The following is a 24527-nucleotide window of genomic DNA, read 5'->3' as shown; positions in this document are numbered from 1 at the left end:
CACAGTTGATAGCAAGATATAAAGCAACCTCAACATGATTACACTGAGGAAAAAAGTATTTTAATGATTGGAGTTTTACTGTGGTCAAACATGGGCAGCAGGATCAGGAGGAGTCAGGGTTAGCAAGCTAACAGCTCAACGAGTCTACACTTTCTTTTAGTGTGTGAGCAAGGCCACCGCTCTGTCTGTGGAAGAGCAGGCTGGGTTGCAGATGCATGCTGAGAGAAGTCCTTTAGTTTGCCTGTCTTCAAAAGGCCTGTACTACTACACAGACACAGTGCAAGCCTTAAAGTGACAGCGTCTGAAGTCATGCAGTTTTTGTGGTAAAAACGTTCCTTTCAAGTCGCACTAAATTCCACACCTTGAATCTTGCAGGATTCACTGCACAAGTCGGTTCTGCTTTTTCTTTTGCTTTTTTGTAATGTCACCGTGGAAAAAGGTGATTATAACCATAGAAGAGGAAATGGAATTGTGGGTACACTCTGGCCTGGCAGCTCAGTAAAATATGCATCAATCAAATGTAACAAAATGGGACCCGTTTTCACCATCGTAACTTCTTAATCGTCCTTTCCACTTGATTATACGTAAGGACGTGTTTTATTGTTGTCACATTTCATTAGCAGTTAACTTCTTTTTACACTTGTGTGACAGATAATATTGCTAAACTTTTACTTAAAACAGTGCTTCTACATTGTTTAGCTTGGTTTACAAAATAAAGGTTTTAAAGTGGCAACAGTTTGATCCTGGAACCGATTATTTCTAATTCTATTTTTTGCAATGTGAATTTGGAAGTTTGGAGGTCAATCAGCACCCTGGAGGAGATTGTATTGAACATTAGACGGCCCACTGTAGATTTACAAAAGAACAACAAATAGGAATGTTTTATTCCAGTGGGTTTTTAATGACAACATGAATTGATATGATGCTGCAAAACTGACTGAAGAAGCTGCAACATGCTTGCCAGGCAGTGTTGCCAACTTGGCGATTTTGCCGCTAGATCTGGCGACATTCCAACCCCCCTTGACGACATATTTTCTCAAAAGCGACAAATCTAGCGACTTTTTCTGACGTCGCTGCGGAGTCTTCTAAAATGGTGAAAGCACGTGTTGTTCTGCATTTTTGTGTTCACACTGAGCAGCGGCGGGTGCTGTTGCCAGGTCCGCCGTGCCCAAAGCCAATCACGAGCCAAGATGCATATGTAGCCACATACGTATATTCACCAGAAGGGTGTGCTACTTTTGTGTGCTACAGTTGTGCTAATTTTCAAGTTCAACGTGTGATGGGAGAACTTTGAGAGGCACTGTCCAAGATAAAATATTAACGTTATTTCATTTTGATGAAATGATAGACAATTTAAAATGAACAAACCAAGAATCAAGTTCCATTTCTTCTCGGAGAGCCAGCAGCTACGTTTCTTACTGCCAGGCCAGTAGTTGGCGATGTCACGGTAAAGAAACACCACACGCACGCACACCAGCCGCTTGTCCTCCCGGTTTTTTAAAGGTGCAAATGTAGGTTTACTTATAAAACGTAGAAAGTAGAATACTGGAGTAGTGTAGCAACTACACACTTTGCTGGGGAAGCTGTGGTCCTCCATTGTTGTTTTGGTCATAGCGTACTTTGGGTGCATGAAAGCATGTGCGAACTTGATAGTTTGTACAAAACTGATCTACTGACAGGGTGCACGGAATATTGCGTACTGTCCAATGAGCAAATACCACTTACAGTTCATTTTGCATGTGTGCTTGTATGAATATGGAGAATTACATATCATCTTTCTACGTGCTTCACAACTTGACCATGGAACAAGGCACCGCCCCTCCCCTCAGAGCAGACGAGCCGATGCCAAGTGCAAAGCCTGCTCCTAAAGTTTATTTATTGGTTATTTCTTATTCATTTATCGGTGATGCACATGTAGCAGTCTGCCAGTGACTCGTTGATTTGCGGTAGAGTGTTTGTGATATTTGTCTGTTGATTGTTTATACTTCTCTACTTCCTCTTCCTCGCCCTCTTTGCTATGACTTTGGGGAGGGAAATAAGTGCATTCATGCATTCTTAAAGGGATTGCTGCTAAGAGGCGGAAATTATTTTTTTTATCCGATTATCGATTAATCGAAAAAGTAATCACCCGATTAATCGATTATTAAAATAATCGTCAGTTGCAGCCCTAATATGTTTATATGCATTTTCAATTGTTTACTGTGTGTAAATCTATAAAGACATGTTTTGTCTTAACATATTTGGCTTTCTGGAGCAGCTTGAATGGATTTTCATCATTTCTTTTGTAGAAAATTGATTCGATTAGAGTCTGTTTTGGTCAGAGTCGGACCTTGTGGAACGAATTAATGACGTTTCCACTGTATGTGCAATTTTTTCGTTTGCTCAATCGATTTGGCACTTGTCATTTGTTCTTCTAGGCTCTAATAGGCAGTTATCATGCAAACGAACTGGCAGTTTTCAGACTAAATGTATCTTAATGCTCTCGAATGTGCTAACACTTGAGATAAGATTTCGGAGATCACTTCGGGTTACAATCGTCTGTTTACTCTCAGCCATGAGCCGGGTTGAAATACGAGCGCTGATATTATTTGATCCTTGGCCGCTTGCATAAGGGCGACAAATGATCTCCGCTGAAGTGTGTAATGTGCCCAGGTCCTTTAGCGTCATGTAATGGGATGGAGAGGATTAGAAAGGCTAAATGGGAGTGCCTGTCTCGGGAAGAGGAGGTGATTGGGATTGGCCTGTATTGCAGTGTGATGTGTCACCGCACGACTGTGACCTTCCTGTCCATCACAGACACTGAGATGGATCGGGGAGAGCTGTCACGTTGATGCTTTACGACGCCGATTTTCGACTTCTGTGCTATGGTTCTGATCCAAGCACAAATCACCAGACTTTTCGGAGTCAGCAGTTAGCTCTTATATACGGCAGCATTACTGTTAAAGGCTACTCTTGCTCTACTTTACAACGCACCATCCAGGAAGAGTGATAGTCAAACAAATGATCATGTTTCCTGCTGCAGATGGGGGTTTTATTTAAGCGCTGACTCCAGCCCAGTCTCATGCTTTGCGCTCGTGACAGCCAAAATGGCCCCATGTTGGTCACCCTCTGAGCAGTTGCAAACATCGTTTCTTGGGTTGCAGCATTGTTAAAAGAAGCAGAGCTGGCCACATAAAGCAACCCAAAGAGGGGAAGCAGGGGAATAGTTGATTTTTATAACCTCCGCTGAAGCGTGGGCCAAAGGAAGGAAGAGGAATCAATGAGCAGATCTGGGGATCGTCTTCAGTTTGTTTAACATTGCATTAGTCGTTAATGCCCTTGGAAGTGATGCAGGCAGCGTTACAAAGACAATCAGTCGTGTTCCTGTTGGGCCTGTGCAGGATGCACGTTGAGGATGCAGTGCACCATAATGTATATTTTTATAGGACGTGGGAAAGACAAGATCACATGCATTAAAAAACACATTTGACATCGTTTTGCGAATATATTCTCACATAAGAAATGCACGGCAAAGTCAAACAATCTCTTGCGTGACCCTTCATTTACTCCCCCACCCCCAACAACAACAACAACAAAAAATATACACAAACTACAACGGACAAATGACAAAAATAAAGACACATGCTAATGTTAGCTCTGGATGCTGTAGTGTTATACTCCACAATCTCCATTCTACTGTGGCAACCTGTTTTCCTGCTGCCCTTAATCTCCTCCTGAATAAAATCCACAGTTACACATGGTAATGTTAGCTCTGGACGCCGCTGCATTATACTCCATAGTCTCCACTTCCTGTCTCCTCTTGAAAAAAATCCAAATGGACAAAAAGAAACAAACACGGTAGGTGTTACCTGAACCTGTTGCCGTGCCTTAGCTCTGGATGCTGCAATATTATAACTAAATGACAAAAATAAACTCAACAAAACAATTAAAATCTCTTTCTGCCTCCTTAAAAAAACCAAAAGGACAAAATGCCGTTTTTAGAGACCTACTGCAACAACGCGAGTCAAAGATCCGCTACGAGACAGGAGCGCTCTGCTGTCTTTTAACGAGCTACGACAAAAACGCAAGTCAGAGATCCTCTATGTGTTTTTTCAATGGAATTCTAACAAGTAGTGTAGGGGTGTCCAGACTTTTCCCACTGAGGGCCACATACTGAAAAATCAAAGGATGCAGGGGCCAATGTTACAGTGTTTTTTGAACCCACCCATGTTGATATGATGAAATATATTTTATATTTAAAGAAAAACCAGCCTGCATCTCAGCTTTGTGTTATTGGTGACAAGGCGTCTTATTAGTATGAATTCACTTTTTCTCCTTACGTTACACTTTTTTGCTTGTTTTTCCAGTTTTTCTTCTCTTACATTTTTTCTCTTATGTTTTCATTCTCGTAATATTATTATTATTACTTTATTATAGTAATATAACTTTTACCAAAACCTAAATTCTTTAAATTTGCATATTTATTCTTTGTTTTATTTGTTTCTCATAATATGACGACTATTAAAAAAAATAACATTTTTAGTCTTTGACATTGTTATTGTTTTCTCTTAATGTTGTGACTTTATTCATCGTATATTTTGTCTTTATTCTTGTAAAATTATTGCCCTTTTTGTCCATTTTTGATGTTGATTTTTTTTTTTTCTTGTTTAATTGTATTTTTTGTGCCAATAAATAAAACTAAGCGGCCCCCGGGCACCCCTGGTGTGGGGGTTATACTGTAACTGAGCAATGATCCAGGAAAAGGAGATGTGATGCTTTGATGTAAATTGCAGATTATAAAGTACAAGCAGTGGTACAGAAACGGAAGAACACACAGTATCAAGTTCGCTTGCTTTCATTCTGTTTACACTTGGATAAAAACCGTGCTGCCACGCACGTGCCTGTCAAGTCATCACGAGACAAAGCCCCCCCTTGAACGCCTCGTCGCTCCTGCATCGTCTATCTTTAGCCACCGTTTTGTTGACAGCGTCTGGCGAGACGTGATGTTTGCCCTCACGCTCTGAGGAGGTTGGTTTTGAGGTGAATGGGGCCAAAGCGCTGACGAGAGGAAATCCTTGCTCTGCGGTGAGGTTTCAGCGCTAATGAGGAAGCCGTTAAATGCTGAGTGAAAGGTAATAATCAGCATCAGTCTCCAAAGTGCCACCGGCTGCTGCCCACCGCGCGGTTCCCTCTGCTAAGTGGATGCAGAGCATTTTGGCATGCATGTCTGAGCACCGCGTGGACTGAAAAATCCATAACGGCCTCTCCTTCCTCCTCCTTTTTGATTACGTACTGGGTAATAAATATAAAAGGCAAGACATGGTGTTACATATGATGATCATCATTCCTAAATGTGCTGAACATGGTGCTAGAAAAAGCCATACATTAATCTTAACTGCAATGATATTAGTAGGCCTTGCGGCAGTATTTTGCCCATGAATATTCCTTAGACATTACCCTCCGGGTCAAGCACGTTCTACTTTTTATTTGTCTATTTATCTTTTTGACTTGGACTTATACAAGGACCTCGCCTTTATTTTTCCTCACTTTATGCATTCCTCTCCATAAATGCGACTTGTGTAACAATATTAGAGCCTCTGTGATGTTTGCCGCAGATGATCTTTTGACCAGCCATCATAAAATATGTATGCGCGACTTCCAATAAGCAATAAACAGCCTGCTGCATTGACACACTGCTTCTTTTACCACTTAAGGCAACAAAAAGCAACGAGATATTTTTTTTATAAATGTCAGATGAACGTGGTCTGGAAAGTCAGTTTTATTTGAACCAATCATTGCCCTTTAAAGAGATGGAGGCAGTGTTGTAATGTGCTTGTAACAATACTGACGACTGAGGAGATTAGTGTGTTTCAGAACTGCACGCCAAGACTTCATTCAAAGAAGTGTAAGGGACCGATTTTTTTTAAAACTAGATTTTAACATTGTTATATACCGTGGTGTGAAAAAGTGTTTGCCCCCTTCCTGATTTCTAATTTTTTTGCATGTTTGTCATCAAAGAGACTTAAATGTTTGTCAACGTCAACACAACTGAACACAAAATGCAGAGTTTTTAAATGAAACTTTTTATTAAGGGGAAAAAAAGTCCAAAGCTACATGACCCTGTGTGAAAAAGTGATTGCCCCCTAAACCTAATAACTGGTTGGGCCCCCCTTAGCAGCAACAACTGCAATCAAGCGCTTGCGATAACTTGCAATGAGTCTCTTACAGCGCTGTGGAGGAATTTTGGCCCACTCATCTTTGCTGAATTGTTGTCATTCAGCCACATTGGAGGGTTTTCCAGCATGGACCACACTTTTAAGGTCATGCCACAGCATCTCAGTAGGATTCAGGTCAGGACTTGCTGGTGTGTTTTGGATCATTGGCCTGCTGCAGAACCCAAGTTGGTTTCAGCTTGAGGTGATGAACAGATGGCCGAATATTCTCCGGGAGTCCCGAAGCTTCAGAAATGGCTTTATAACCTTTTCCAGACTAATTGATCTCAACTAATTTCGGTTATGTTTTAACATAATAAAAAGTTTCATTTAAAAACTGCATTTTGTGTCCAGTTGCGTTGTCATTAACTACTATTTAAATTATTTTGATGATCTGAACCATTTAAGGGTGACAAACATGCAAAAAAATAAGAAATCAGGAAGGGAGCAAACATTTTTTCACACCCCTGTACATTTCAAATGGTTTTCCGCATGTAAAACTATAATTGTGTTACCAGTTTTGGCTGTCTGGACTCATTGGATTATATGATTTGTTATTTAAAACTTGATTCGGATAGAGTCAGACCTTCTGGAAGGAATGAATGACGCTAACCAAGGTCCCACTGTACCTGCACCTTTGGCATACCCCCCCAAGAAGAGATGTGACAACATGAAAATGATTGACAGTGTCATTTATTAAAGCTAACACAAAAAAGCCAAACAGGAAATGCACTCAGTGTGTAAAAGCTATTCTTACAACCCACACCATGAAAATCCGCCTACTGTTTCGTCTCAGCATTTTTCAAGCGACACGAGAGAAGTGAGGCATTAATACCATCACAGGACCACTATGCATCCTCATTCTGCTCCTGACAGTATTTTTGGAATGTTTAGAAACATTTAAATATAAAAGTCAACACTGCTTTATCGCATTGCACATTGCAAGTTGCTGTGGGTTACCTTGACACATAAAAACCCCCCCATAAAACTGACACCTTTTCTTGGTTGGAGGATGAAAATGTGGCAACATTTTTTCTTCCCATTGCCTTCCCCATCACAGAGACTCCCCTGAGGATGAAGCAGAAGAATCCCATCACACAAAACGCATCGCGCTGCTTTCATTGTCGACTGTTTTATGTCGCCTGGAATTTCATTTCCGTCTTCAACCTGTCCTTTCCTTTTTTTTTAACACTCAAGGACATCGTACGCCGCTCTGTGTGCATCGGCACCCTCCAGTTATTTAAAGCACATCATGCCTTTCATTATGACTTCTGACATGACCTAAAATGTGATAGGAATAATGTCATTGGGATTTATTGGATGCTAGTTTGAACTTGAGAAGGAAGAACTTGGCTATTCTGTACACAAAGCCTCTGGAGACGTGATTAAAAGTGGAGTGTGTGGGAATGCAGAGACATACTAAAACATACGAATGCTCAGGCACGTCATAATTCATTCTCATGCAATTTGTTTCCCAATTTGCTTAATGCAGTGTTTTCATGTAAATGAGCTAATGGCTCAGAAAAAGCTAAATATGAACAACTCATTGATGCCCACCAGCAAATGATTGGTGATACTGTATGTTTGATGATGTTGAATGATCACGATAATAACGTGTGCAATATAGACGCTTGAGCATCTTTATCTTATTTGCATGAATTATTTATCAATGGTTCATAATATCAAGAAGGACTTCTCGGGAATTGCACACACGCCAGCCACTTCACCGCACTCCACCAATCTAATGAGATCCAATGCCACAGCTGTATCTAAAATTATGCATTTACAAAGTTACGGGTAATAATTCTCAGTTTCCAGTCACACTGCTGCATTGCTCAAATGTAAGATGGACAGTTTTTCTCAAGACTGTTTTTGGACAAAATCAAACAAAAAGAGAATCTTAAATCATGTTTCTGTATCATTGAAATAAAATGTGGTCAGTAAAAAAAAGGACATCCTATTTATTAGCTTCATCTTAAAATAGGCATCATAACGCCTCCTTTGTTGTTTGCTAGCTTTTCCAGCGGGTCTCTGTGTCATGGCGGCATCGCACCAGGTCACTGTTGTGTGTGAGTGACAGGAAGAAAGGCTTGGAGAACCCTAATTTATAAATGATTAGATCAGGGGTGTCCAAAGTGTGGCCAGGGGGCCTTTTATAGGCCTGCGACACAGTCTAAAAATATAGTTTAACAAGGAAACTAAAAAAAGAACAGTCAAAATGGAAAAAGCTGCAGTAATTTCAGAAGAATAACGTCAAAATATTAAGAGAAAGAAGTTGTAATCTAATGAGAAAAAGTTGTAATTTTAAGAGTAACGTCGTATCATGATGAGGAAAAATAACGTAGTTTTAGCAGCATAAAGTTGAAACATGAAAGAAAATAGAATCATTTTTGACAGTTTTCCTCCATTGGTTTGGCTCATTTGTTGCCACAGAAATGACATCCTCAAAATAACATGGACAAACATGGACAAACCTCCAAACAACCTGGCAATTGTTTGCAACAGAATTGAATTTCTCATTTCTTTCATGCAATCGTAAACGTCTTAAAGGTCCTTTTTGCAAACGATTAGTTCCAGGGAACTACAGGTGGCACAGTTCACCTACTTTTAGCACCATTTCCAACTGAACAGATCTTGTTGATTTGATTCTCAGGTCTTATGCTTGTTCTCTCCAAAACATGTTGGCACCTTTTCATAACATCACATGGACACCAAATATGAATCTTGGGATCATTGGGTAACTTGATTATTTGACGGTCAGGTGAAACGAGACCTTGCACTGGGATGTGGATGACAACCTGTGACCAGACACACAGCAGTGTGAGGACGTCCAGGTCCAGGGGGGTGAGGATGGGGGCCAGGAGAGAGAGGGTGAGGGCAGCGACCAGGGAAGAAGGGTTGGTTGTGGAACTCCAGGCGACATCATTTTCCTAGTTTCGTTGTTTGTGTTTCTACAATATGGTATACAGTATGCTATAATAAAAACATGTTCTTATTACTCTGATGTATGGAAGTTATTTTATGTTTGTGAATAAAAATAGTTACCATTTCTTAGGCAGTATGAGATGATGTCAAACTTGTGCTATTGTTACGATGCTATTGTTACCCTAAAATCTGACTAGACAAAAATAGTCCAGTAACCTTTGTCAAATAAGAACTGGGCTAAGACGTGAGGGATATTTCAATGGTCTTCTGCCACAGTGACAAAACATCCAAACATTTTGACCTGCGGTGCTTTCACAATGGGGCCGCATGGTGGCCGAGTGGTTGGCATGTAGGGATAAGCGGCATAGAAGATGGATAGATGGATGCTTACACAACGCAAAAGGGACAATGCATTTTAGGGGCACTGACAATTTATACGGGAAAGAAATTTAGTTTTGACAAATGAGTGAGATATGAGCTTTTGCAAGTGAACCGTGGTGTTGTGCTGAGCCATCCAAGTTTATTTTGCTAAAAGACATAAACTAATTGTTTTATTTCTTTCTATGTTTGTATGTTATGAAACAGCTGTCAGTAGGGATGCTCCGATCAGGGTTTTATGCTGCTGATTCCGATGCCGATCATCTATGAGTGAAATCGGCCGATACAGACACCGATCACATAGATTAAGTGTACATTTTTTAATTTATTATTGGCTATATGATATGAAAAAGAGAACCATAAAATCACCTTCATTTAGGCAAAACATATTTGGCTTACTCTTTCAAGAGAACATGTAACACTGGTGAAACTTACAGAGGATGAGACACCTTCTTTGAGGACACTTTGGATGTGACATCAAGTACGTAGGTGGCGCTCTAGCAAGTAGGTGGGTTCCAAGTAAGAGAGGCGATGAATTCAATATATTTTTTGGGGTTATTTGCTTTGGACGGCTGACTGTCACGCACATTGGGGCGAGTGTTCAGCGTTTTGGCTACATTGGCTACCGGTCGACTGATGATCACATGATCACATCGTGACCATAGTATATCAGGTGCTTCTTCTTCTTCAAATGCTGTACTAGATGAAAGCTTTTTAACGTGCTACCTCGGCGAGATATTTTTCGTGGCATGCTTTGCAGGGTGCAAAGTATAGATCACTCTCACAAACGACAGGTCAGTCCCACACGGCAGACACGAGTGTTTTGGGTTTGGCACGCCTGTGCAGTGTGAAGGAAGAAAGTGGGCGGGAGACGCTCGCTCAGGCCACGTGCTCGGCCGATTCTGATCGGTGGCCGATGGATCGGAGCATCCCTAGCTCCCAGCATGGTGTCATGGAGTTGTATAAAACACAACCACCATCGTAAACATTGTTAAATGAATACTTCTACGACAGTGTCAGTCAAAACAGAGCATTATTACTTTTTTAAAGGCTGATTTTTGTTTTTATGACTGTAGATCACATTCCATTTTGCAGGTGCACGTGATGTTGTGAAAAAAGGCAATTCCGACACCGAATTTTGTTTGCTAAACTAATGAAAAACGTGGTTGAGTTTCTGTTTATTGTGTTTAATTTAAATGCCATCTTTGTCAAATGAGCCCACAAGGAGGAAGGGAGCAAATATTTGTTGTAAGACCTTATTAGCCGGCAGAATAAGGCAGCAAACAGGATTGACAGTACATTTGGTCACCGACGTGCAAGTGAGTGGCACAAAGTGTAAACACACAAAATACACTGCTGATATTAGCATGTGTTGGAACTTGTTTTGCAATGATTAAAATGCGATCGGGTCAATACAGGAAGTTTAAGCAGGGATACAGCTCATTGCTTCGAGCCTCCTCTTCAGTCTGACTGCTAAACATGACTCTTCATGTGCAATTATTCCTTCTGAGTGCCTTAGTCAGGGTCACTGACAGCTTCAAACAGAAATCAAGCTTTCCACAATGCAGTGGAACCACAACAAAACACTTATTAGCACACCAATTTCCGAAAGTAGCTTTGTGTTTCTGTAAACAAAATGAAGGACAAAGCTGAATGCCTGTAAATGGGTTGAAAGTAAAGTAGCACTTAGCAGAGTGCAGAAAGGTGCCAAGACAACGCTGGTGCTAAAAGTGATGAAGAATTTGTGGATAAGAGTATATCTGTTTGTTTGTCGGGTGAAAAACGTCTTTGGAACTAAGTAAGAAACCTCATAAACGAAGGAACAAAACTAACAAACAAATGAAACCGACTAAATAAAAACTAGCAAAACTTCCAAATAATGGAACAAAACTCCTAACGACTGAACAAAACTAGCAGGTAAAACTAATCAGCAAAACGGAACAAAACTAGGGAATAAATGAACAAACAAATCTAATGACACCAGCAAATGAACAAAACTAACTAGTGAAAGCAACTAACAAAAAATAACAAACTAACAACAACAATTGAATGAAACTAACAAACTCGCAAAAACTACCAAAAATGCTAAATCGCCAATAGAAAACAAGCTGCGGCTGCAAATAGCCCCCAGGCCACTCCTTGGACACCCCTGAACCAATCAAACTGCACATACCAACAAAACTAACTCGCACACTTATAATAAAAAGTACCTAACGACAAACAATAACAGGACAAAATGAAAGAGAATTGCCCAATGAACAAAACTTCTATAAAAACTAACGAAGGAACTAAATTGACTTATGAAACTTAAAAACAAACAAAAATAACAAACAATAACTATTCATCAGCTGCAATTGTTGCTTCTACCAAGCACATGAAGCTTGACGTTGGAGGTGTTGTTTGGATCCCCAACCTTTCCTGGGATGAGGGGTCTACTCTGTGTGGCAAGTAAGGGATGCATTTCATCAGTGTAAAAATAAACGAAGATGCTTGTGGTGAACCGAGGTTCAAGTAGAATAGTGTATCTCCTTCGGTATAATTGCCATCACCATGGTAACTGCCAACTACAGAAGAAACGTCTCAACAGACTGACGCCTCTTTTATTCTGCAGTCGAGGAGTTTTCTTGTAGGTAATGAGTGGAAGGGCCGCCTTACCTGCAGTAGCTCATTAATAAATGTTGGATTTGTTGCATATTAAATGACATTAAATGAAGTTCTGCCAACATTAGAAAGAGTGCAATTCAAACACCAGTACAATATTTTTTATTTATAAGTCCTTCCATGTCAAATTACCTGGCTTGTAATGGATTTATGTGCTGCAAATGCTGCCATGCTCCTTTATTTCCCAAGCAATAAAAGCTAAATTCTCCATTATAGTATAAAGATTTGTGTTTTTTTAACAATTGGATGTACGAAATTCAGCAGGTGCATTTTTTTCCACCTTTTGCTCCACTCCATCTTGGCTGGCGGTGACGTTGTGGGGCAGACAGATGATCGAGGGAGGCCACAGTGCTGTTTTAACCTTGAATAGGAAGGGCACAGTTCTCCACTGTGTGTTGGTGTCCCTTGAAAGCCATACAGACCATGTTGATGTATGACAGCCTCATTCCTAAGTCATGCTGGAGCACACTAAAGGGATGTTGTGTCAAGATGTTCCCCTTTTCCCCCCCACCTACTTGACATATTTGATGAAAAGGCTGCACTCGCTATTTGCTGCACAGTGGGGGTGCACATAATGTCTGACCTACTGGATCTTTTTTTAAAGATGATGTCTGAATTTAAAGCAATCCCTGACTCAATGATTTTAATACTCACTCCACCGAAATAGGCAATTAGTAATTCACTTTCTTCTGACTGAGAGGACATCTAGGTCCATTGTGAATGATGCTATAATAGCACGACTCATCCTGCCATTTGTCTGGGAGTGTTCTGAGCTCGTCTTTCCAGTGGAGGTCTGTGTGGATGAAGCTCAACCTCCCATAGATGATGTCATGTTGTTCCAGCTGCATGTCTCCAGGTCACAAGTGCATGTGTGAGTGACAGGAAGAAAAGCTGGCTCACTTAGGGAAAAGTCATTTGGCTGTAGGACTGTGATTATTTAGAACAGTATTGTTTTTTTCAAACGCAGTACAGTAAGAGTAGTAAAACTAAGAGATGCCACACTATGATCCTAACACGGAGCACTGCAGTTGATGTGTTAAGGTAGGAATAAAGTTCAAGTGTGTCAGATTCTGAGCATTGGCTTGCCATGATGCACACGTGCAAATTACAGTAAAATCGGAATAAAAATTGTAATTAATTAAATCAGGGGTGTCGGCCCGGGGGGTTTTTTTTTATTGGACCGTGGTACATTCTACAAATTGTATTTAACAAGAAAACAAAAACAAAATAATAATAATAATAATAATACATAAATACAAAAATTTGCAATCAAATATTTAGAGAGAAAAACGAGAAAAATTCATAATAAAGAATAAAGAATGTCATAAAATTATGATGGATAATATTTTTTATTTAAATAGCATAAAGTTTAAATATGAAAGAAAAAAGACCTTTTTTATTTTAAAGTTTTAATATTGTGAGAAACAAACAACAGTAACGTAACAATCATGTAATTTTTGGAAAATTAATAAAATTAATTGGGGATAAAGTTAAAATGTGAAAATAAAGTCAAAATATTCTGAGAATAAAGAGAAGAACATTTACAAGAAGAAAGTTAGGGGGGAAGTCAAAAGAGTTGAGAGAAAATACAACAGCAAAAATGAAAAAAAACAGCTGTAATTTTACGAGAATAAAGTAAAAATAAAAAAATTGTATTCAAACGAAAAAAAATTCGCAATTTTACGAGAACAAACTTGTAATATTATGAGGAAAAATAATGTTATTTTAGTAGGATAGATTGGAAATATTAAAGAATTCTTTTTTTTCAAAGTCATCATATTATGAGAAAAAAAAAAAGTTTTGGGAAAATTTGGAAAGTTATTATACGGGAATTTAGTCTAAATATTATGGAAATAAAGTCAGAATACAAGGAGAAGAAAGAAATTAGCATTTTATTTTTTATTTAAGAAGAAAGCTGAAATATTTGGGAAAGAAAACAACACCAAAAATGGGCAAAAAACACCGAAGGCCAAAGTGTGACGAGATCTCGCGAGATTAAAACGTGACGGATTTCTTGTTTGGCTCACTGCAGAAATAAAATAAACAAAAACCCAGTATAAGTAGAAAAATAGAGCAAAAAAGCATAATGTAACTACAAAAAGCCAAAATGTTGATACTAATAACTAATAAAGACACAAAGATTTGTCTTTAAATATATGTATAATATAGTTTTTTCTAATATACTTTTTTTTAATATAACTATCAAAGGACAGATGGACAGCCCTGACGTAAACAGACAAAGACAAGTAGACAACAGAAAAACAGTCAGCTGTATTATTATTATTATTATTATTATTATTATTATTATTATTATATATTTTTATATTATCTTAAAAGTGGTTTATTTGGTCTCCAAAATTTTTTACAATAATATCTTTGAGCGTTAGTATGTTTGACAATAAACATTTTGTGCATTGTTTTTTTGACTCGGTTAAATAAAAAAGTTTGTTTGTCCAATCATGTTTTTTCATTGTACTTTTCTTAAAATCCATGTTAAAATCTCGTATCGTCTCGTCTCAGTGGACCCAGTCTCGTCTTGTGAGTTAGACCCCCACAAGTACTGTAGACTAGTAAGTACTGCTAGTACTAGAAAGTACAGGTATGACAAATATGGCACATACAAAATTTAAAAATACAATTCAAGCGCTTTTATAGACTGTCTGTGCTTGAAAGGTTGAACGTATTGCAATTGTTGCTTTATTTCACTAAGCTGAGCGCAGCAGCAGGATTTATTGACATGGTGAACGCAAGGCACTGAGAGCCACGAGACACGGACAGTAAACTCTATGTAGAAAGTGGCTAAAGTGACAAAAAATGACTCAATAGTGAGAAAATTGCAGTGACCTTTTTGAAATCTCTTCATGAGTACCAGTTGCCACTTGGATCCTAAGTGCTGCTGTCTGCAGTATTGGCAGTCATTTGTCACTTGTGACCCCACCCCCCCCCCCCCCCAACGGCTGGCATTTTTCTTTCCCGTCATGGAGTCAGACACTCTGTGAGTCGCCACCAAGTACCCACAACCCCAGTGGTATCAATGGTGCTTTTAACGAGCCTGCAGGGGCTAAGTGCATGTGGCTGCACCTCCTGTCCATCAAAACCGAAGTCTATTGGATGAGACTTCAACTAAATATGAGATGGATGTGCATGTAATAGAAAAGGTGATGGCTGCCGGGTGAAATTTCTGTGTCGACCTGAATATGAAGCGATATATTTTACCAAGAAAAAGTCTTTTTTAAAAGCTTTTATTGCATTCCTGGATGGAATCAGCTTCCTGTTGTGTCCACACAGATGTTGGGATTTGCTGCTTGTCCTCCAATGAGCTGTCTTCTGGCAGTAATGCATTAAGGTATTTCCCAAGTGCCTTTTGAGTGTTAGGTTGCTGTGTGATGAGTTTAATGTTGTTTTTTCCAACGGGTTGGCAAGCTCGTCGTGAGTTTTTTCATAGCTCATGATTGGCTCCTGTCCAATAAAGAGCTGCCTGGTCCTCACGCGCCACAATATGTCATTTTATGACGTGGACATGTGCGGCTTATACACTGCCTTACATATGAACAAATCTGGTTTTCTCTCTAAATGGGTGCGGTTTATAACCCGGTGTGGCTTATGCACTGGAATTTATGGTAGTTAGCTTGGTAGCTTCCTATTGACTATGGCTGTAGCCTGCGAATTAGTGTTGCACAATGTGGTGTAAACAAAGAATAATAGGAGCCTAAAGGCGACTACAGGGGTGTTATTTCATGTCTGCAGGGCTCTTATAATGGCAAAAACCCTAATTAGACAGTCTTCAACAGGTTTTCTATGCTCAAAAATATTCTGTTTATTAATATTGAATCCTACTTTGCGGAAATTCACTTATTTGAGGCCCGTTCTGGAACCAATTAACCTCGATAAACGAGGGACGACTGTGCATTGGTTTATTGAATGGATGGACGGATTATGTCCATCCATCCATTTTCTTGTCCTGGAGCCTATCCCAGCTGGTCGCCAGCCAATCGCAGGCCACCGGACATTATGTATACATTACAAATACACAGTAAGACGGTGCTTTTTTCCAAGAAAAGGACAGGTCGTCTTATATTTGATGGTCTGCAGAGTTAACGAGCCAGAGTCTGTAGCGCATGCACGCACAGGAAAGCAGTCTCGGAGAGGCGATCAACAATTTGCAGTCATGTTGTTCTTACGTTCAATGATAGTTACCGAAACTTCGCCAAAATTGCTATCATTAGCTGACAACAAACATACAGTAACTGGTGAGCATGCGTGTGTGGCGTTGGCTTCCTCGAGGCCAGCAGTGCGTTGGAATGTGGAGGCATCCGCTGCTTACTTTCCCTTCAAGCTTTTGTTTAATAAGTTTCTCCTTTCCACATGCTATTGTATTTTTTATGGGTTATTGTTGTTTTTTGACACCTTTTGTGACTCACCAAGGAGAAGGAAATGTACCGCTACAGATAAACAAAAGAGAAAAACAAAAGAAAGGGGAATATTTTGACACTAAAATATTATGTTGTTCTTTTTTAATAGTAGCTGCAACTATGCTATGGTGAGATAAATGCTAGCATGCTATCCAATGAGCTGCGGTAAAAGTTTAATGGTATACTTTGCTCGCCATCCGTATTCTAACCATTATTTTGTTTTATTTCACGCCTGCAGGTGAACATCTTCGAGTGTGCCCGCAGGGAAACACGTGTTGCACCCCAGACATGGAGGACGCGTTTGGCCAGCGGAGTAAACAAGAGTTTGGCGATCTCGTTGATGAGATAAGTCATAACTTGAGAAGCATCTTTGTCTCCAGGCATCAGAAGTTTGACGGTAAGTAGGGTTTTTTTGTGTCTATTTAAAAAACAAATCTGATGGAAAACAAACTGCAAGTGAAAACATCAGGAGTGTAGGTGTTCATTAAAAATGTATTCACTGTTTGTTGGTCTTTAGCTCTTCTCACCCTTTGAAAACGTCATTAATATGCTAGCGGGTGGAGTAGCCTTCCTCTCGTTGGATTAAACAAAACACGGCTTCTTGCTCAGCGGATTGACACGTTGAACAGCGGCCCATAGCCAGGCTTTGCATTATTAAGCTTTGTTTCATGGTGCGGTGCTGGGCTGTGTGATGGAGCCCCACAGTGACTGCCTTGACCACCGGGCTGCCGCTGCCACAGGATAGGGGGTGGCTCATTACCCAACCCAGACACACTTTACCTCCTCACCTCACCCTGCTTATATCCTTTCCTCAATGGCGTCAGCTTCTTTTAGATACGCTTTAATGAGATAAAATAATCCCTCTCTCATCCGACATGAGACTGTGTGGGAGGAACCTTCTCATCACCGCGCATAATGGTAAAGGTGAAAAAAACGGCCACCTGTCTGTTTGATCTTTAAGGTGATTTCAGTAGTGCACCCAGTGGATAGCAGCATATAAAACCTTCATTTCTTATTAAAGTCGTGGCTATTAAGTTTTAATTCCTAGTTGATTTTGCAGCTCGACGTTTCCTTGGTAACAGGAAGTTCACCAAAGCTGGCTATACACTGCAAAAACGGAAAACGAGGCAAGTACAATATTTTAAATCAAGGTTAATAGCGCTTTGTTTCTCTTAGCAGGCACTTTTTGTGCTGGACCAAAAGGCACGTCGTCGTCAGGAGTTATGACGCTAACTTTAAGATGCAGCGGAAACTCAGTTTGTGCATGCGATGGTTTTTGTTGGATTTGTGGGACGAAAATGATTTCCAACTGCCTCGGTTATCATACCGCTAAACAGTACCCAAACAAAGCATCCACACGTCGGTGACTCAGCCTCTGTGAAGAATGAATATCGGTTCTTTTAGGGTTCCGAGACTGCAGACAGATAGCCATGGAATCATTTAATCATCATTATTATGTGTGTGTGGTTTATTTGTTCATAGAACACACACACTTTTGACTTCTTACTTTGTCCTTCTTCCCCTCCGTTTGAAGCACTTTCTTAAGTTTAGAACAAATAAATTGTAGGCTAGCTAGTTGGTTCGGTAGCTTGCTTTATGCTCTGAGCGTCTGCTGTCTCTTATGTCCCTGCAGTGATCCCTGCGCATTGGTGTTGCGCAATGTGGTGTAAAGTCTGTAAACAAAGAATAATAGGAGTGTAAAGGTGGCTGTATGACTTGGCTCTATTAATGGTAAAAAGCATATTTAGAAAGTCATAAACAGGTTTTCTATGCTCTAACTATGAAAATATTTTGTTTATTAAAGGGTCCCTGACATGATTCATCAACTTTGTAACAAAAGTAGTAACAAAAAGAGCGATTCTGGCACTAAAAGACTTACTTTCATAATTTCAAGGAAGAATACAAATACATTATTGGCATATAAAATTACCTATATTGGGGTAAATATTTTTGTTCCTTTTGCACAGCACTACACTTTTTTTCCTCCTAATAAGCCCTGTGCACGCTGTGCTGCTGAGGCGTTCAAGTGCACTGCGTATTTCCGAATGTTCTGTGTGCTATATTTATTATGGCTGCAAAATAAATCCAAAACCACGATGCCAAGGAAAGTTGCAAGTGATAAAGAATGTGAGAAACGAAGGTTGTGTTTGTTACAATAGGACTGCAACCTAAAGGTAGGAACCTCTAACACCGGTTGCAGGGGGAATGGTTTAACAGAGACACACAACAGAAGTGAGCCGGGCCACCGTGTGTCATGATGACTGCACGGGGTGCTGACGTTTACAATACAATTCAAGTGAGCAAATATGCAGCTCTGATCGGCTACGCTAGTTGAGTTTGTAACAGAATAGAATGAAACAGCGTCCACGTGGCTGTTCCGTCCCTTCCCCTCTCCTCCCTCCGCCCACCTCTGTGTTTGCAAGTCAGTGAAGCTAAAAGTGATGTTAAATGTTTATTTATCAATTTAATTAGCCATATACTGTACATATATTTCGCATTGTTTTCTGCATACATCAATGATCATCAAAGAACTTTCAACCAACTGAAAAATATGTGATAATGATGACAAAAAGATTTTTTAAAAAAATAGCATTTTGTCTATTATTTGTCTTAAAAATTACTGTAAAGTCAGCTGGGATATGCTCCAGCTCACTTATGACCCGAGAGGGACGTGAGAGGACAAGCATAATAAAAAAAAAAAAAAAAAGGATGGATGGATGGTAAAAGGTGTCGTTTTATATTCAGTGTAAATAATAATCTATTCATAATTTTATTGTTGTTTAATGAGCTAATCTTCTCCTTTGTCAAGCCAGGAAATGTACCACAATTACTTCTTGTGAAAATTCTCCTAGACTGTGGATGGACTGATGCCCACGGTGCTGGAAAAATGGTTCCCTGTGGACGTAATTTAAGGCCGAATCAAAATTTCATGATGACGCGTTAATCTTGTCGTGTTAAAACTGGCCTACATCCACACGAATAGGCTACATTCTCTCAAATTGAGTAATGTTAGTGATTATCAGTGCAACTTAATACACAGCTGTCAATGTTGACTTTTTTTGTTGTTTTTTTTTTTTTTTAAAGATAATTACAAGAAGACGTCAATTGTTATTGAATTACAGTCATGTCACGATGCTGGAGTGATGTCTGCCTCTTTCATCCAGGAATGTACGCTTCCTCTCCCCTCCCTTACTCGCCATTCCTGGAAGCGCATGAATAAATAAGCATTATTTCGATGTGCTGCTGTCAGTGTATGGTGAATGTCACAAGGAGCGAAGGGAAGACTTCGTCCAGCAGCGCTGCATCCTCTTGGGCTTTGCTGTCACTCTCTTCCTAATTTTATCAGGCAGATTTTCTACTTAAGTTTCAGCTTGTCAAGAAGAAGTGGCGTCTCCTACAGACTTTCACAAATATTGATTGCTAAATTTGTGCCGTTAATTGAATTAAAGTTTTTGTATTAGTGCGGCTGTCAGGTTTGAACAAGAGCAGAATGAGCCCATTTAGAGAGATGTAGAGAGCGTAGAGATGTGAGGGAAAGTGTGCTGTATATGTGAAAATATGCATGATTCATTAACATTCTGCTTTTCTCAGTGTCTCTACTAAGCAAAAGGGCTAAGATGAGTATTGGTTTTGGAAATGAGCCAGAACACACCATTAGCTCATGTAGATGCTCCACAGAATCTATTTCACACCTGGCTTTGGAGGCCCACCTACACACAGTTCTTTTCTTGAAAGAGACTCTTAAGGAATCTCCTCATTGCTGGATGTATGGTGATGGCGGCTAACGCACATATGGGACATTTCAGCAACCATTTTTCTTACAGGATATCTTCTCAAGAGGCAATACTATAGAAATGAAACTTGGATACACAGTGTCATTGTCGGTGAGTCAATATTTACTGCATTAGAATCCTCTGCTTCAAAAGGTCACAGTACATGTCAGTGAACCGCAGCTCCCAGCTGCCAGCAGCACTCATTTTTCTGTGTGTGCGTGCACAGGCATGCCTCTTCAGGCTGGCGAAAAGCCCCGGGTGGATCTTCTCAGCTACGTGCACATTGGGCCCTCTGCCACCTGGACCTAATGTTGAGGTGCGGTGCACCTGCTTTTGAATACTTTACCTCCGTAAACGGACACAGATGAAACGTAGCAGTGTGCTGCCATTGTTCAGTAGACTTGAGAACTGTGCCAGACGCTGCAACTATTAACGTTGCACTTCACGAACTTTACTAAAAATAAAATAATCATCACACTGTTCAAATTCTTACTGTTGCACATGCACCTTCCTAAAATGAAACACTGTAAACCATGGGTGTCCAAAGTGCAGCCCAGGGACCATTTTTGGCCCACAGTTTGTTTTTGTTCTTTCTAATGAGATATATTATTCGATTTTACACTAATTTGCTTTGTCACCAATAACACAAAGCTTATATAGCTTATAGTACAATATCCTGATCTGCATTGGATTGGTTTTAGCATCTTTACACACATTGAAATGACCCCTACTTTTTTTTTGCATGCTATATCAATATTTTCATGTATTGTTTGAGAAGTTTTATTTTATTCAAGTCTCATTTCGATAGAATTGTCCCTCGAGAAGACAGACTGCAATAAAAATGGTGGCTGAAATGTGAGGAGTATACTCACTTTTGTGAGATACTGCAATCCAGCAGCATTACTGTATGTTCAATACGAGATTGGCATCAAAATCTTCAGAACATTCAGAGAGATTCTCCCATTCTTTGCAACCTTACACGGTGGATGGAAGGTTAGCATGTCAGTGTCACTTGTGTTGACATTTGCTGGAGGAGAACAATACCATGATGATTCTGCTGATGATTCAGGAATACCCAACTAAGTGTCCAGTTTCTTTGCAGAATTCTTCCTGGAGCTGCTGGAGAACACCGAGAGGTCCTTGAACGAGATGTTCGTACGGACTTACGGCAAGCCTTACATGCAGAACGCTGAGGTGTTCGAGAACCTTTTTGCCGAGCTGAAACGCTATTACACGGGAGGCAACGTCAACCTGGAGGAAATGCTCAACGACTTTTGGTCTCGACTGCTGGAGCGCATGTTCACGTTGCTCAACTCGCAGTACGTCATCACTGAGGACTACTTGGAGTGTATCAGCAAGTACACTGACCAGCTCAAGCCCTTTGGAGATGTGCCCCGGAAGCTGAAGGCCCAGGTCACCCGGGCGTTCGTCGCTGCTCGCACTTTCGTCCAAGGACTCTCTGTTGGCCGGGAGGTGGCTCAAAGAGTTTCCAAGGTAAACATACACAAATGAAAAGAGACACATTTAAGGTTCTGGTTCTGCAGTTTTTAACAAGCCGAAGGTCATTTTTACTGCTTACTCTGCTTTATTCTTTTCTTAACTGTAAAAAGTTCTTCCCTGCTCTGACTTATTTCACGGGGGCCTTTGAACATCTTAAAAATATTTCTATGGAACAGAGAAGATAATCTATGAGATGGTCAATGCGTTTCCCCCTACTATCTAGCAGCAGTAATTAAGCTGTACATACCCCTTAATATTCTGTTTGATGTAATGCCACTTTAATGCTGCTCCTGCTTATATACCATATTACCCCGGGAGTGTTTGCAGTTTTCATCATGTGCAGAGTAAGATTAAAGAAAAAGGCACGAGGCTAAATCATGTCTTCATCTCCATGTGTTCCAGTGCACGCCAGTTGATGCTGGTTGACTTCCAAGGTGCTGCAATTTGAAAGAAATACTGTCAAGTGAACTGTTGCCATGTTAAAACCTTAGTTACATACTTACTTAAGTAGAGGCAACGTTTTCAGGAGCATGAGACGTGCAAAAATTAAGTTAACCGAAGTATAATAAAATAAAACAAAATTGCAAGTTCCAAATTCCAAGTTAAAGTTCCAAAATCCAAGTTCCACAACAAGCTGAACTGAACTGCACCAATTGTTGGAAACGTGGCTTATTTTAGTGGTTTATTTCTACCAGGAAATACATGATTAGTTATTTAAATCTTGTGATACACGAAATACTACTCCCGGATACTAAATAATTAAAAATGAAATAGTACATTTGACGATTTTGGACTACAGTATCATGGTGAAATCGGATACCAAATTATTGTTACTAAGAGTTTGAGCACTAATTAATGTATAAAGTATTATATGCATACATGATACAAAATCATCTTTCACCATACAATTTTATGTGTTTATTTTGCTGCAGCACCCTCTGATCCAAAACTACATACAGAAAGTGTTTACCAGCACACTAAAATCAATGTATTTTTAAAAACAACATCTAAGATCAGCAGGCATGACTGTTCTATAATTTACACTCCATGTCCTTCCTCAAAGTACATAGAGGATTCCCCCTTCAGGCAAGGGACGTGATAGTGGAATTAAAAGAGCCAGAACAGCGGATGCTTTGTAAACTAAGAGCCAGATTTTGTAGTCTGAAACCAGCAATCAGTCAGGCATGATTTTTGAGTGTAAATGTCTGACGAGAACGCAGATGCAGATGAGGGATGAATCATTATTATAATCCTTAGAATACTTGTCAACAGAACTACTGAGCAAAGCTGAAGACATGCTGTTCTTTTGGTAAATTATCTCTTGATTGTGGCCACACGGTCAGGAAATTGGGAAGACCTGGGTTTGAATCTCCGCTTGGGCACCTCTTGGAGTTTGCATGTTCTCCCCGTGTGCGCGTGGGTTTCCTCCAGGTACTCCGGTTCCCTCCGACATTCCAAAAACATGCATGTTAAGTTGGCGACTCTAAATTATCCATAGGGATGAATGTGAGTGTGAATGGTTGTTTGTCTATATGTAGCCTACGATTGCCGGGCGACCAGTCCAGGGTGTACCTCGTCTCTCGCCCAAAGTCAGCTGGGATAGGCTCCAGCATATCCCCCACAACCCTAATGACGAGAAGTAGCATAGAAAATGGATGGATGGATCTCTTGATCGCTTCATTCACTGTTTCTCTTTGTAAGTTATATACAACTCTACATCTCTAAGCTTTTGAATCCTCAAGCAAGAGTTGCTTTGAGGGGAAAAAATGCATACAGAAGAGGACCAAGGATAGAGCCCTGAGGAACCCCGCACAAATTTATATCTGAAGGACTTAGACGTCTGTTCTATTTTGAACATGTTGCAAGCATTAAATCTCGCCCTCTTCCTGCTCGGAGCATGTAAGCTGCCCCCCAGGTAACACACACATGCACAAACAAAAAGTTGCACATGGACCTGGATGAGAGGGGAAACATCTTCACGAAAATGAAGCAAGTCCAGTTGGTCTTATTCATCACTCAGTAGGGAAGCTTTTAATAATAATATGAGGGACCATTTCTTCTGTAGACCACTCCTCTGCCTGGGTCAATAGATCTAATCTAATCTAAAGTCCACACTCGATGTCCTCGATGTCCCTTCCCACTCAAGCTCGACCAAGTCGGCCATAAACATGGCATGCACCTTGAGGTAGCGTATCGAGCAAAAAGCAGACAAACGAGGTGCGTTCACGGACATCGGGTCATTGCATAATTTTTTTTTGCCAAAGACCCCGCGCTCTACTGAGAATGGCTTTGCAACCCGACCCACCAGATGAGAATCACTGGTCTAAATAAACAGAAAGACAAACAAAAACAATGCGTGAATATTCCTATCAACATTTAAGTGTGCTCGGAAAACACATTCCCGGGAAAAACAGTCAAAAATGAAGTCAACTTACATTGCGTGGTGTGTGTGTTGAACGCAACTGCTCATAATAACACGGTTGAAGTCTCCATTGTCCCCGTTGTCAGTGTGACTGCATGTGCGACCTGTTTGAACTAATAGCGCACTAATGAGCCAAGGTCAAACACGGCGATCACTCAAAATCCATCACTCCAACACCTGTGAGTGAGTCCCAGAGCGACATGGAGGAGCAAAGAGAACAAGCCACCTTGCAAACATCTCCCAGCGTCCCACCCTCTTTGTGGGC

At 40.2% G+C, this 24527-nt stretch overlaps 1 protein-coding gene across 2 annotated transcripts in view; it reads left to right on the top strand.

Annotated features, from left to right (window-relative positions):
• The window catches only part of gpc6b (glypican 6b), a 95889-nt gene that overhangs the window by 10996 nt on the left and 60366 nt on the right, over window positions 1-24527 (top strand). For both annotated transcript variants that reach the window (XM_054787069.1, XM_054787068.1), the window contains exons 2-3: window positions 16806-16964; window positions 21443-21834. In XM_054787069.1, the coding sequence (XP_054643044.1) occupies window positions 16806-16964; window positions 21443-21834 (551 nt within the window). The remainder of the gene's footprint in view (window positions 1-16805; window positions 16965-21442; window positions 21835-24527) is intronic.

The sequence above is a fragment of the Dunckerocampus dactyliophorus genome, chromosome 9, assembly GCF_027744805.1.
Source record: "Dunckerocampus dactyliophorus isolate RoL2022-P2 chromosome 9, RoL_Ddac_1.1, whole genome shotgun sequence".
Lineage (NCBI taxonomy): Eukaryota > Metazoa > Chordata > Actinopteri > Syngnathiformes > Syngnathidae > Dunckerocampus > Dunckerocampus dactyliophorus.
This window is presented reverse-complemented; position numbering and strand designations above follow the sequence as displayed.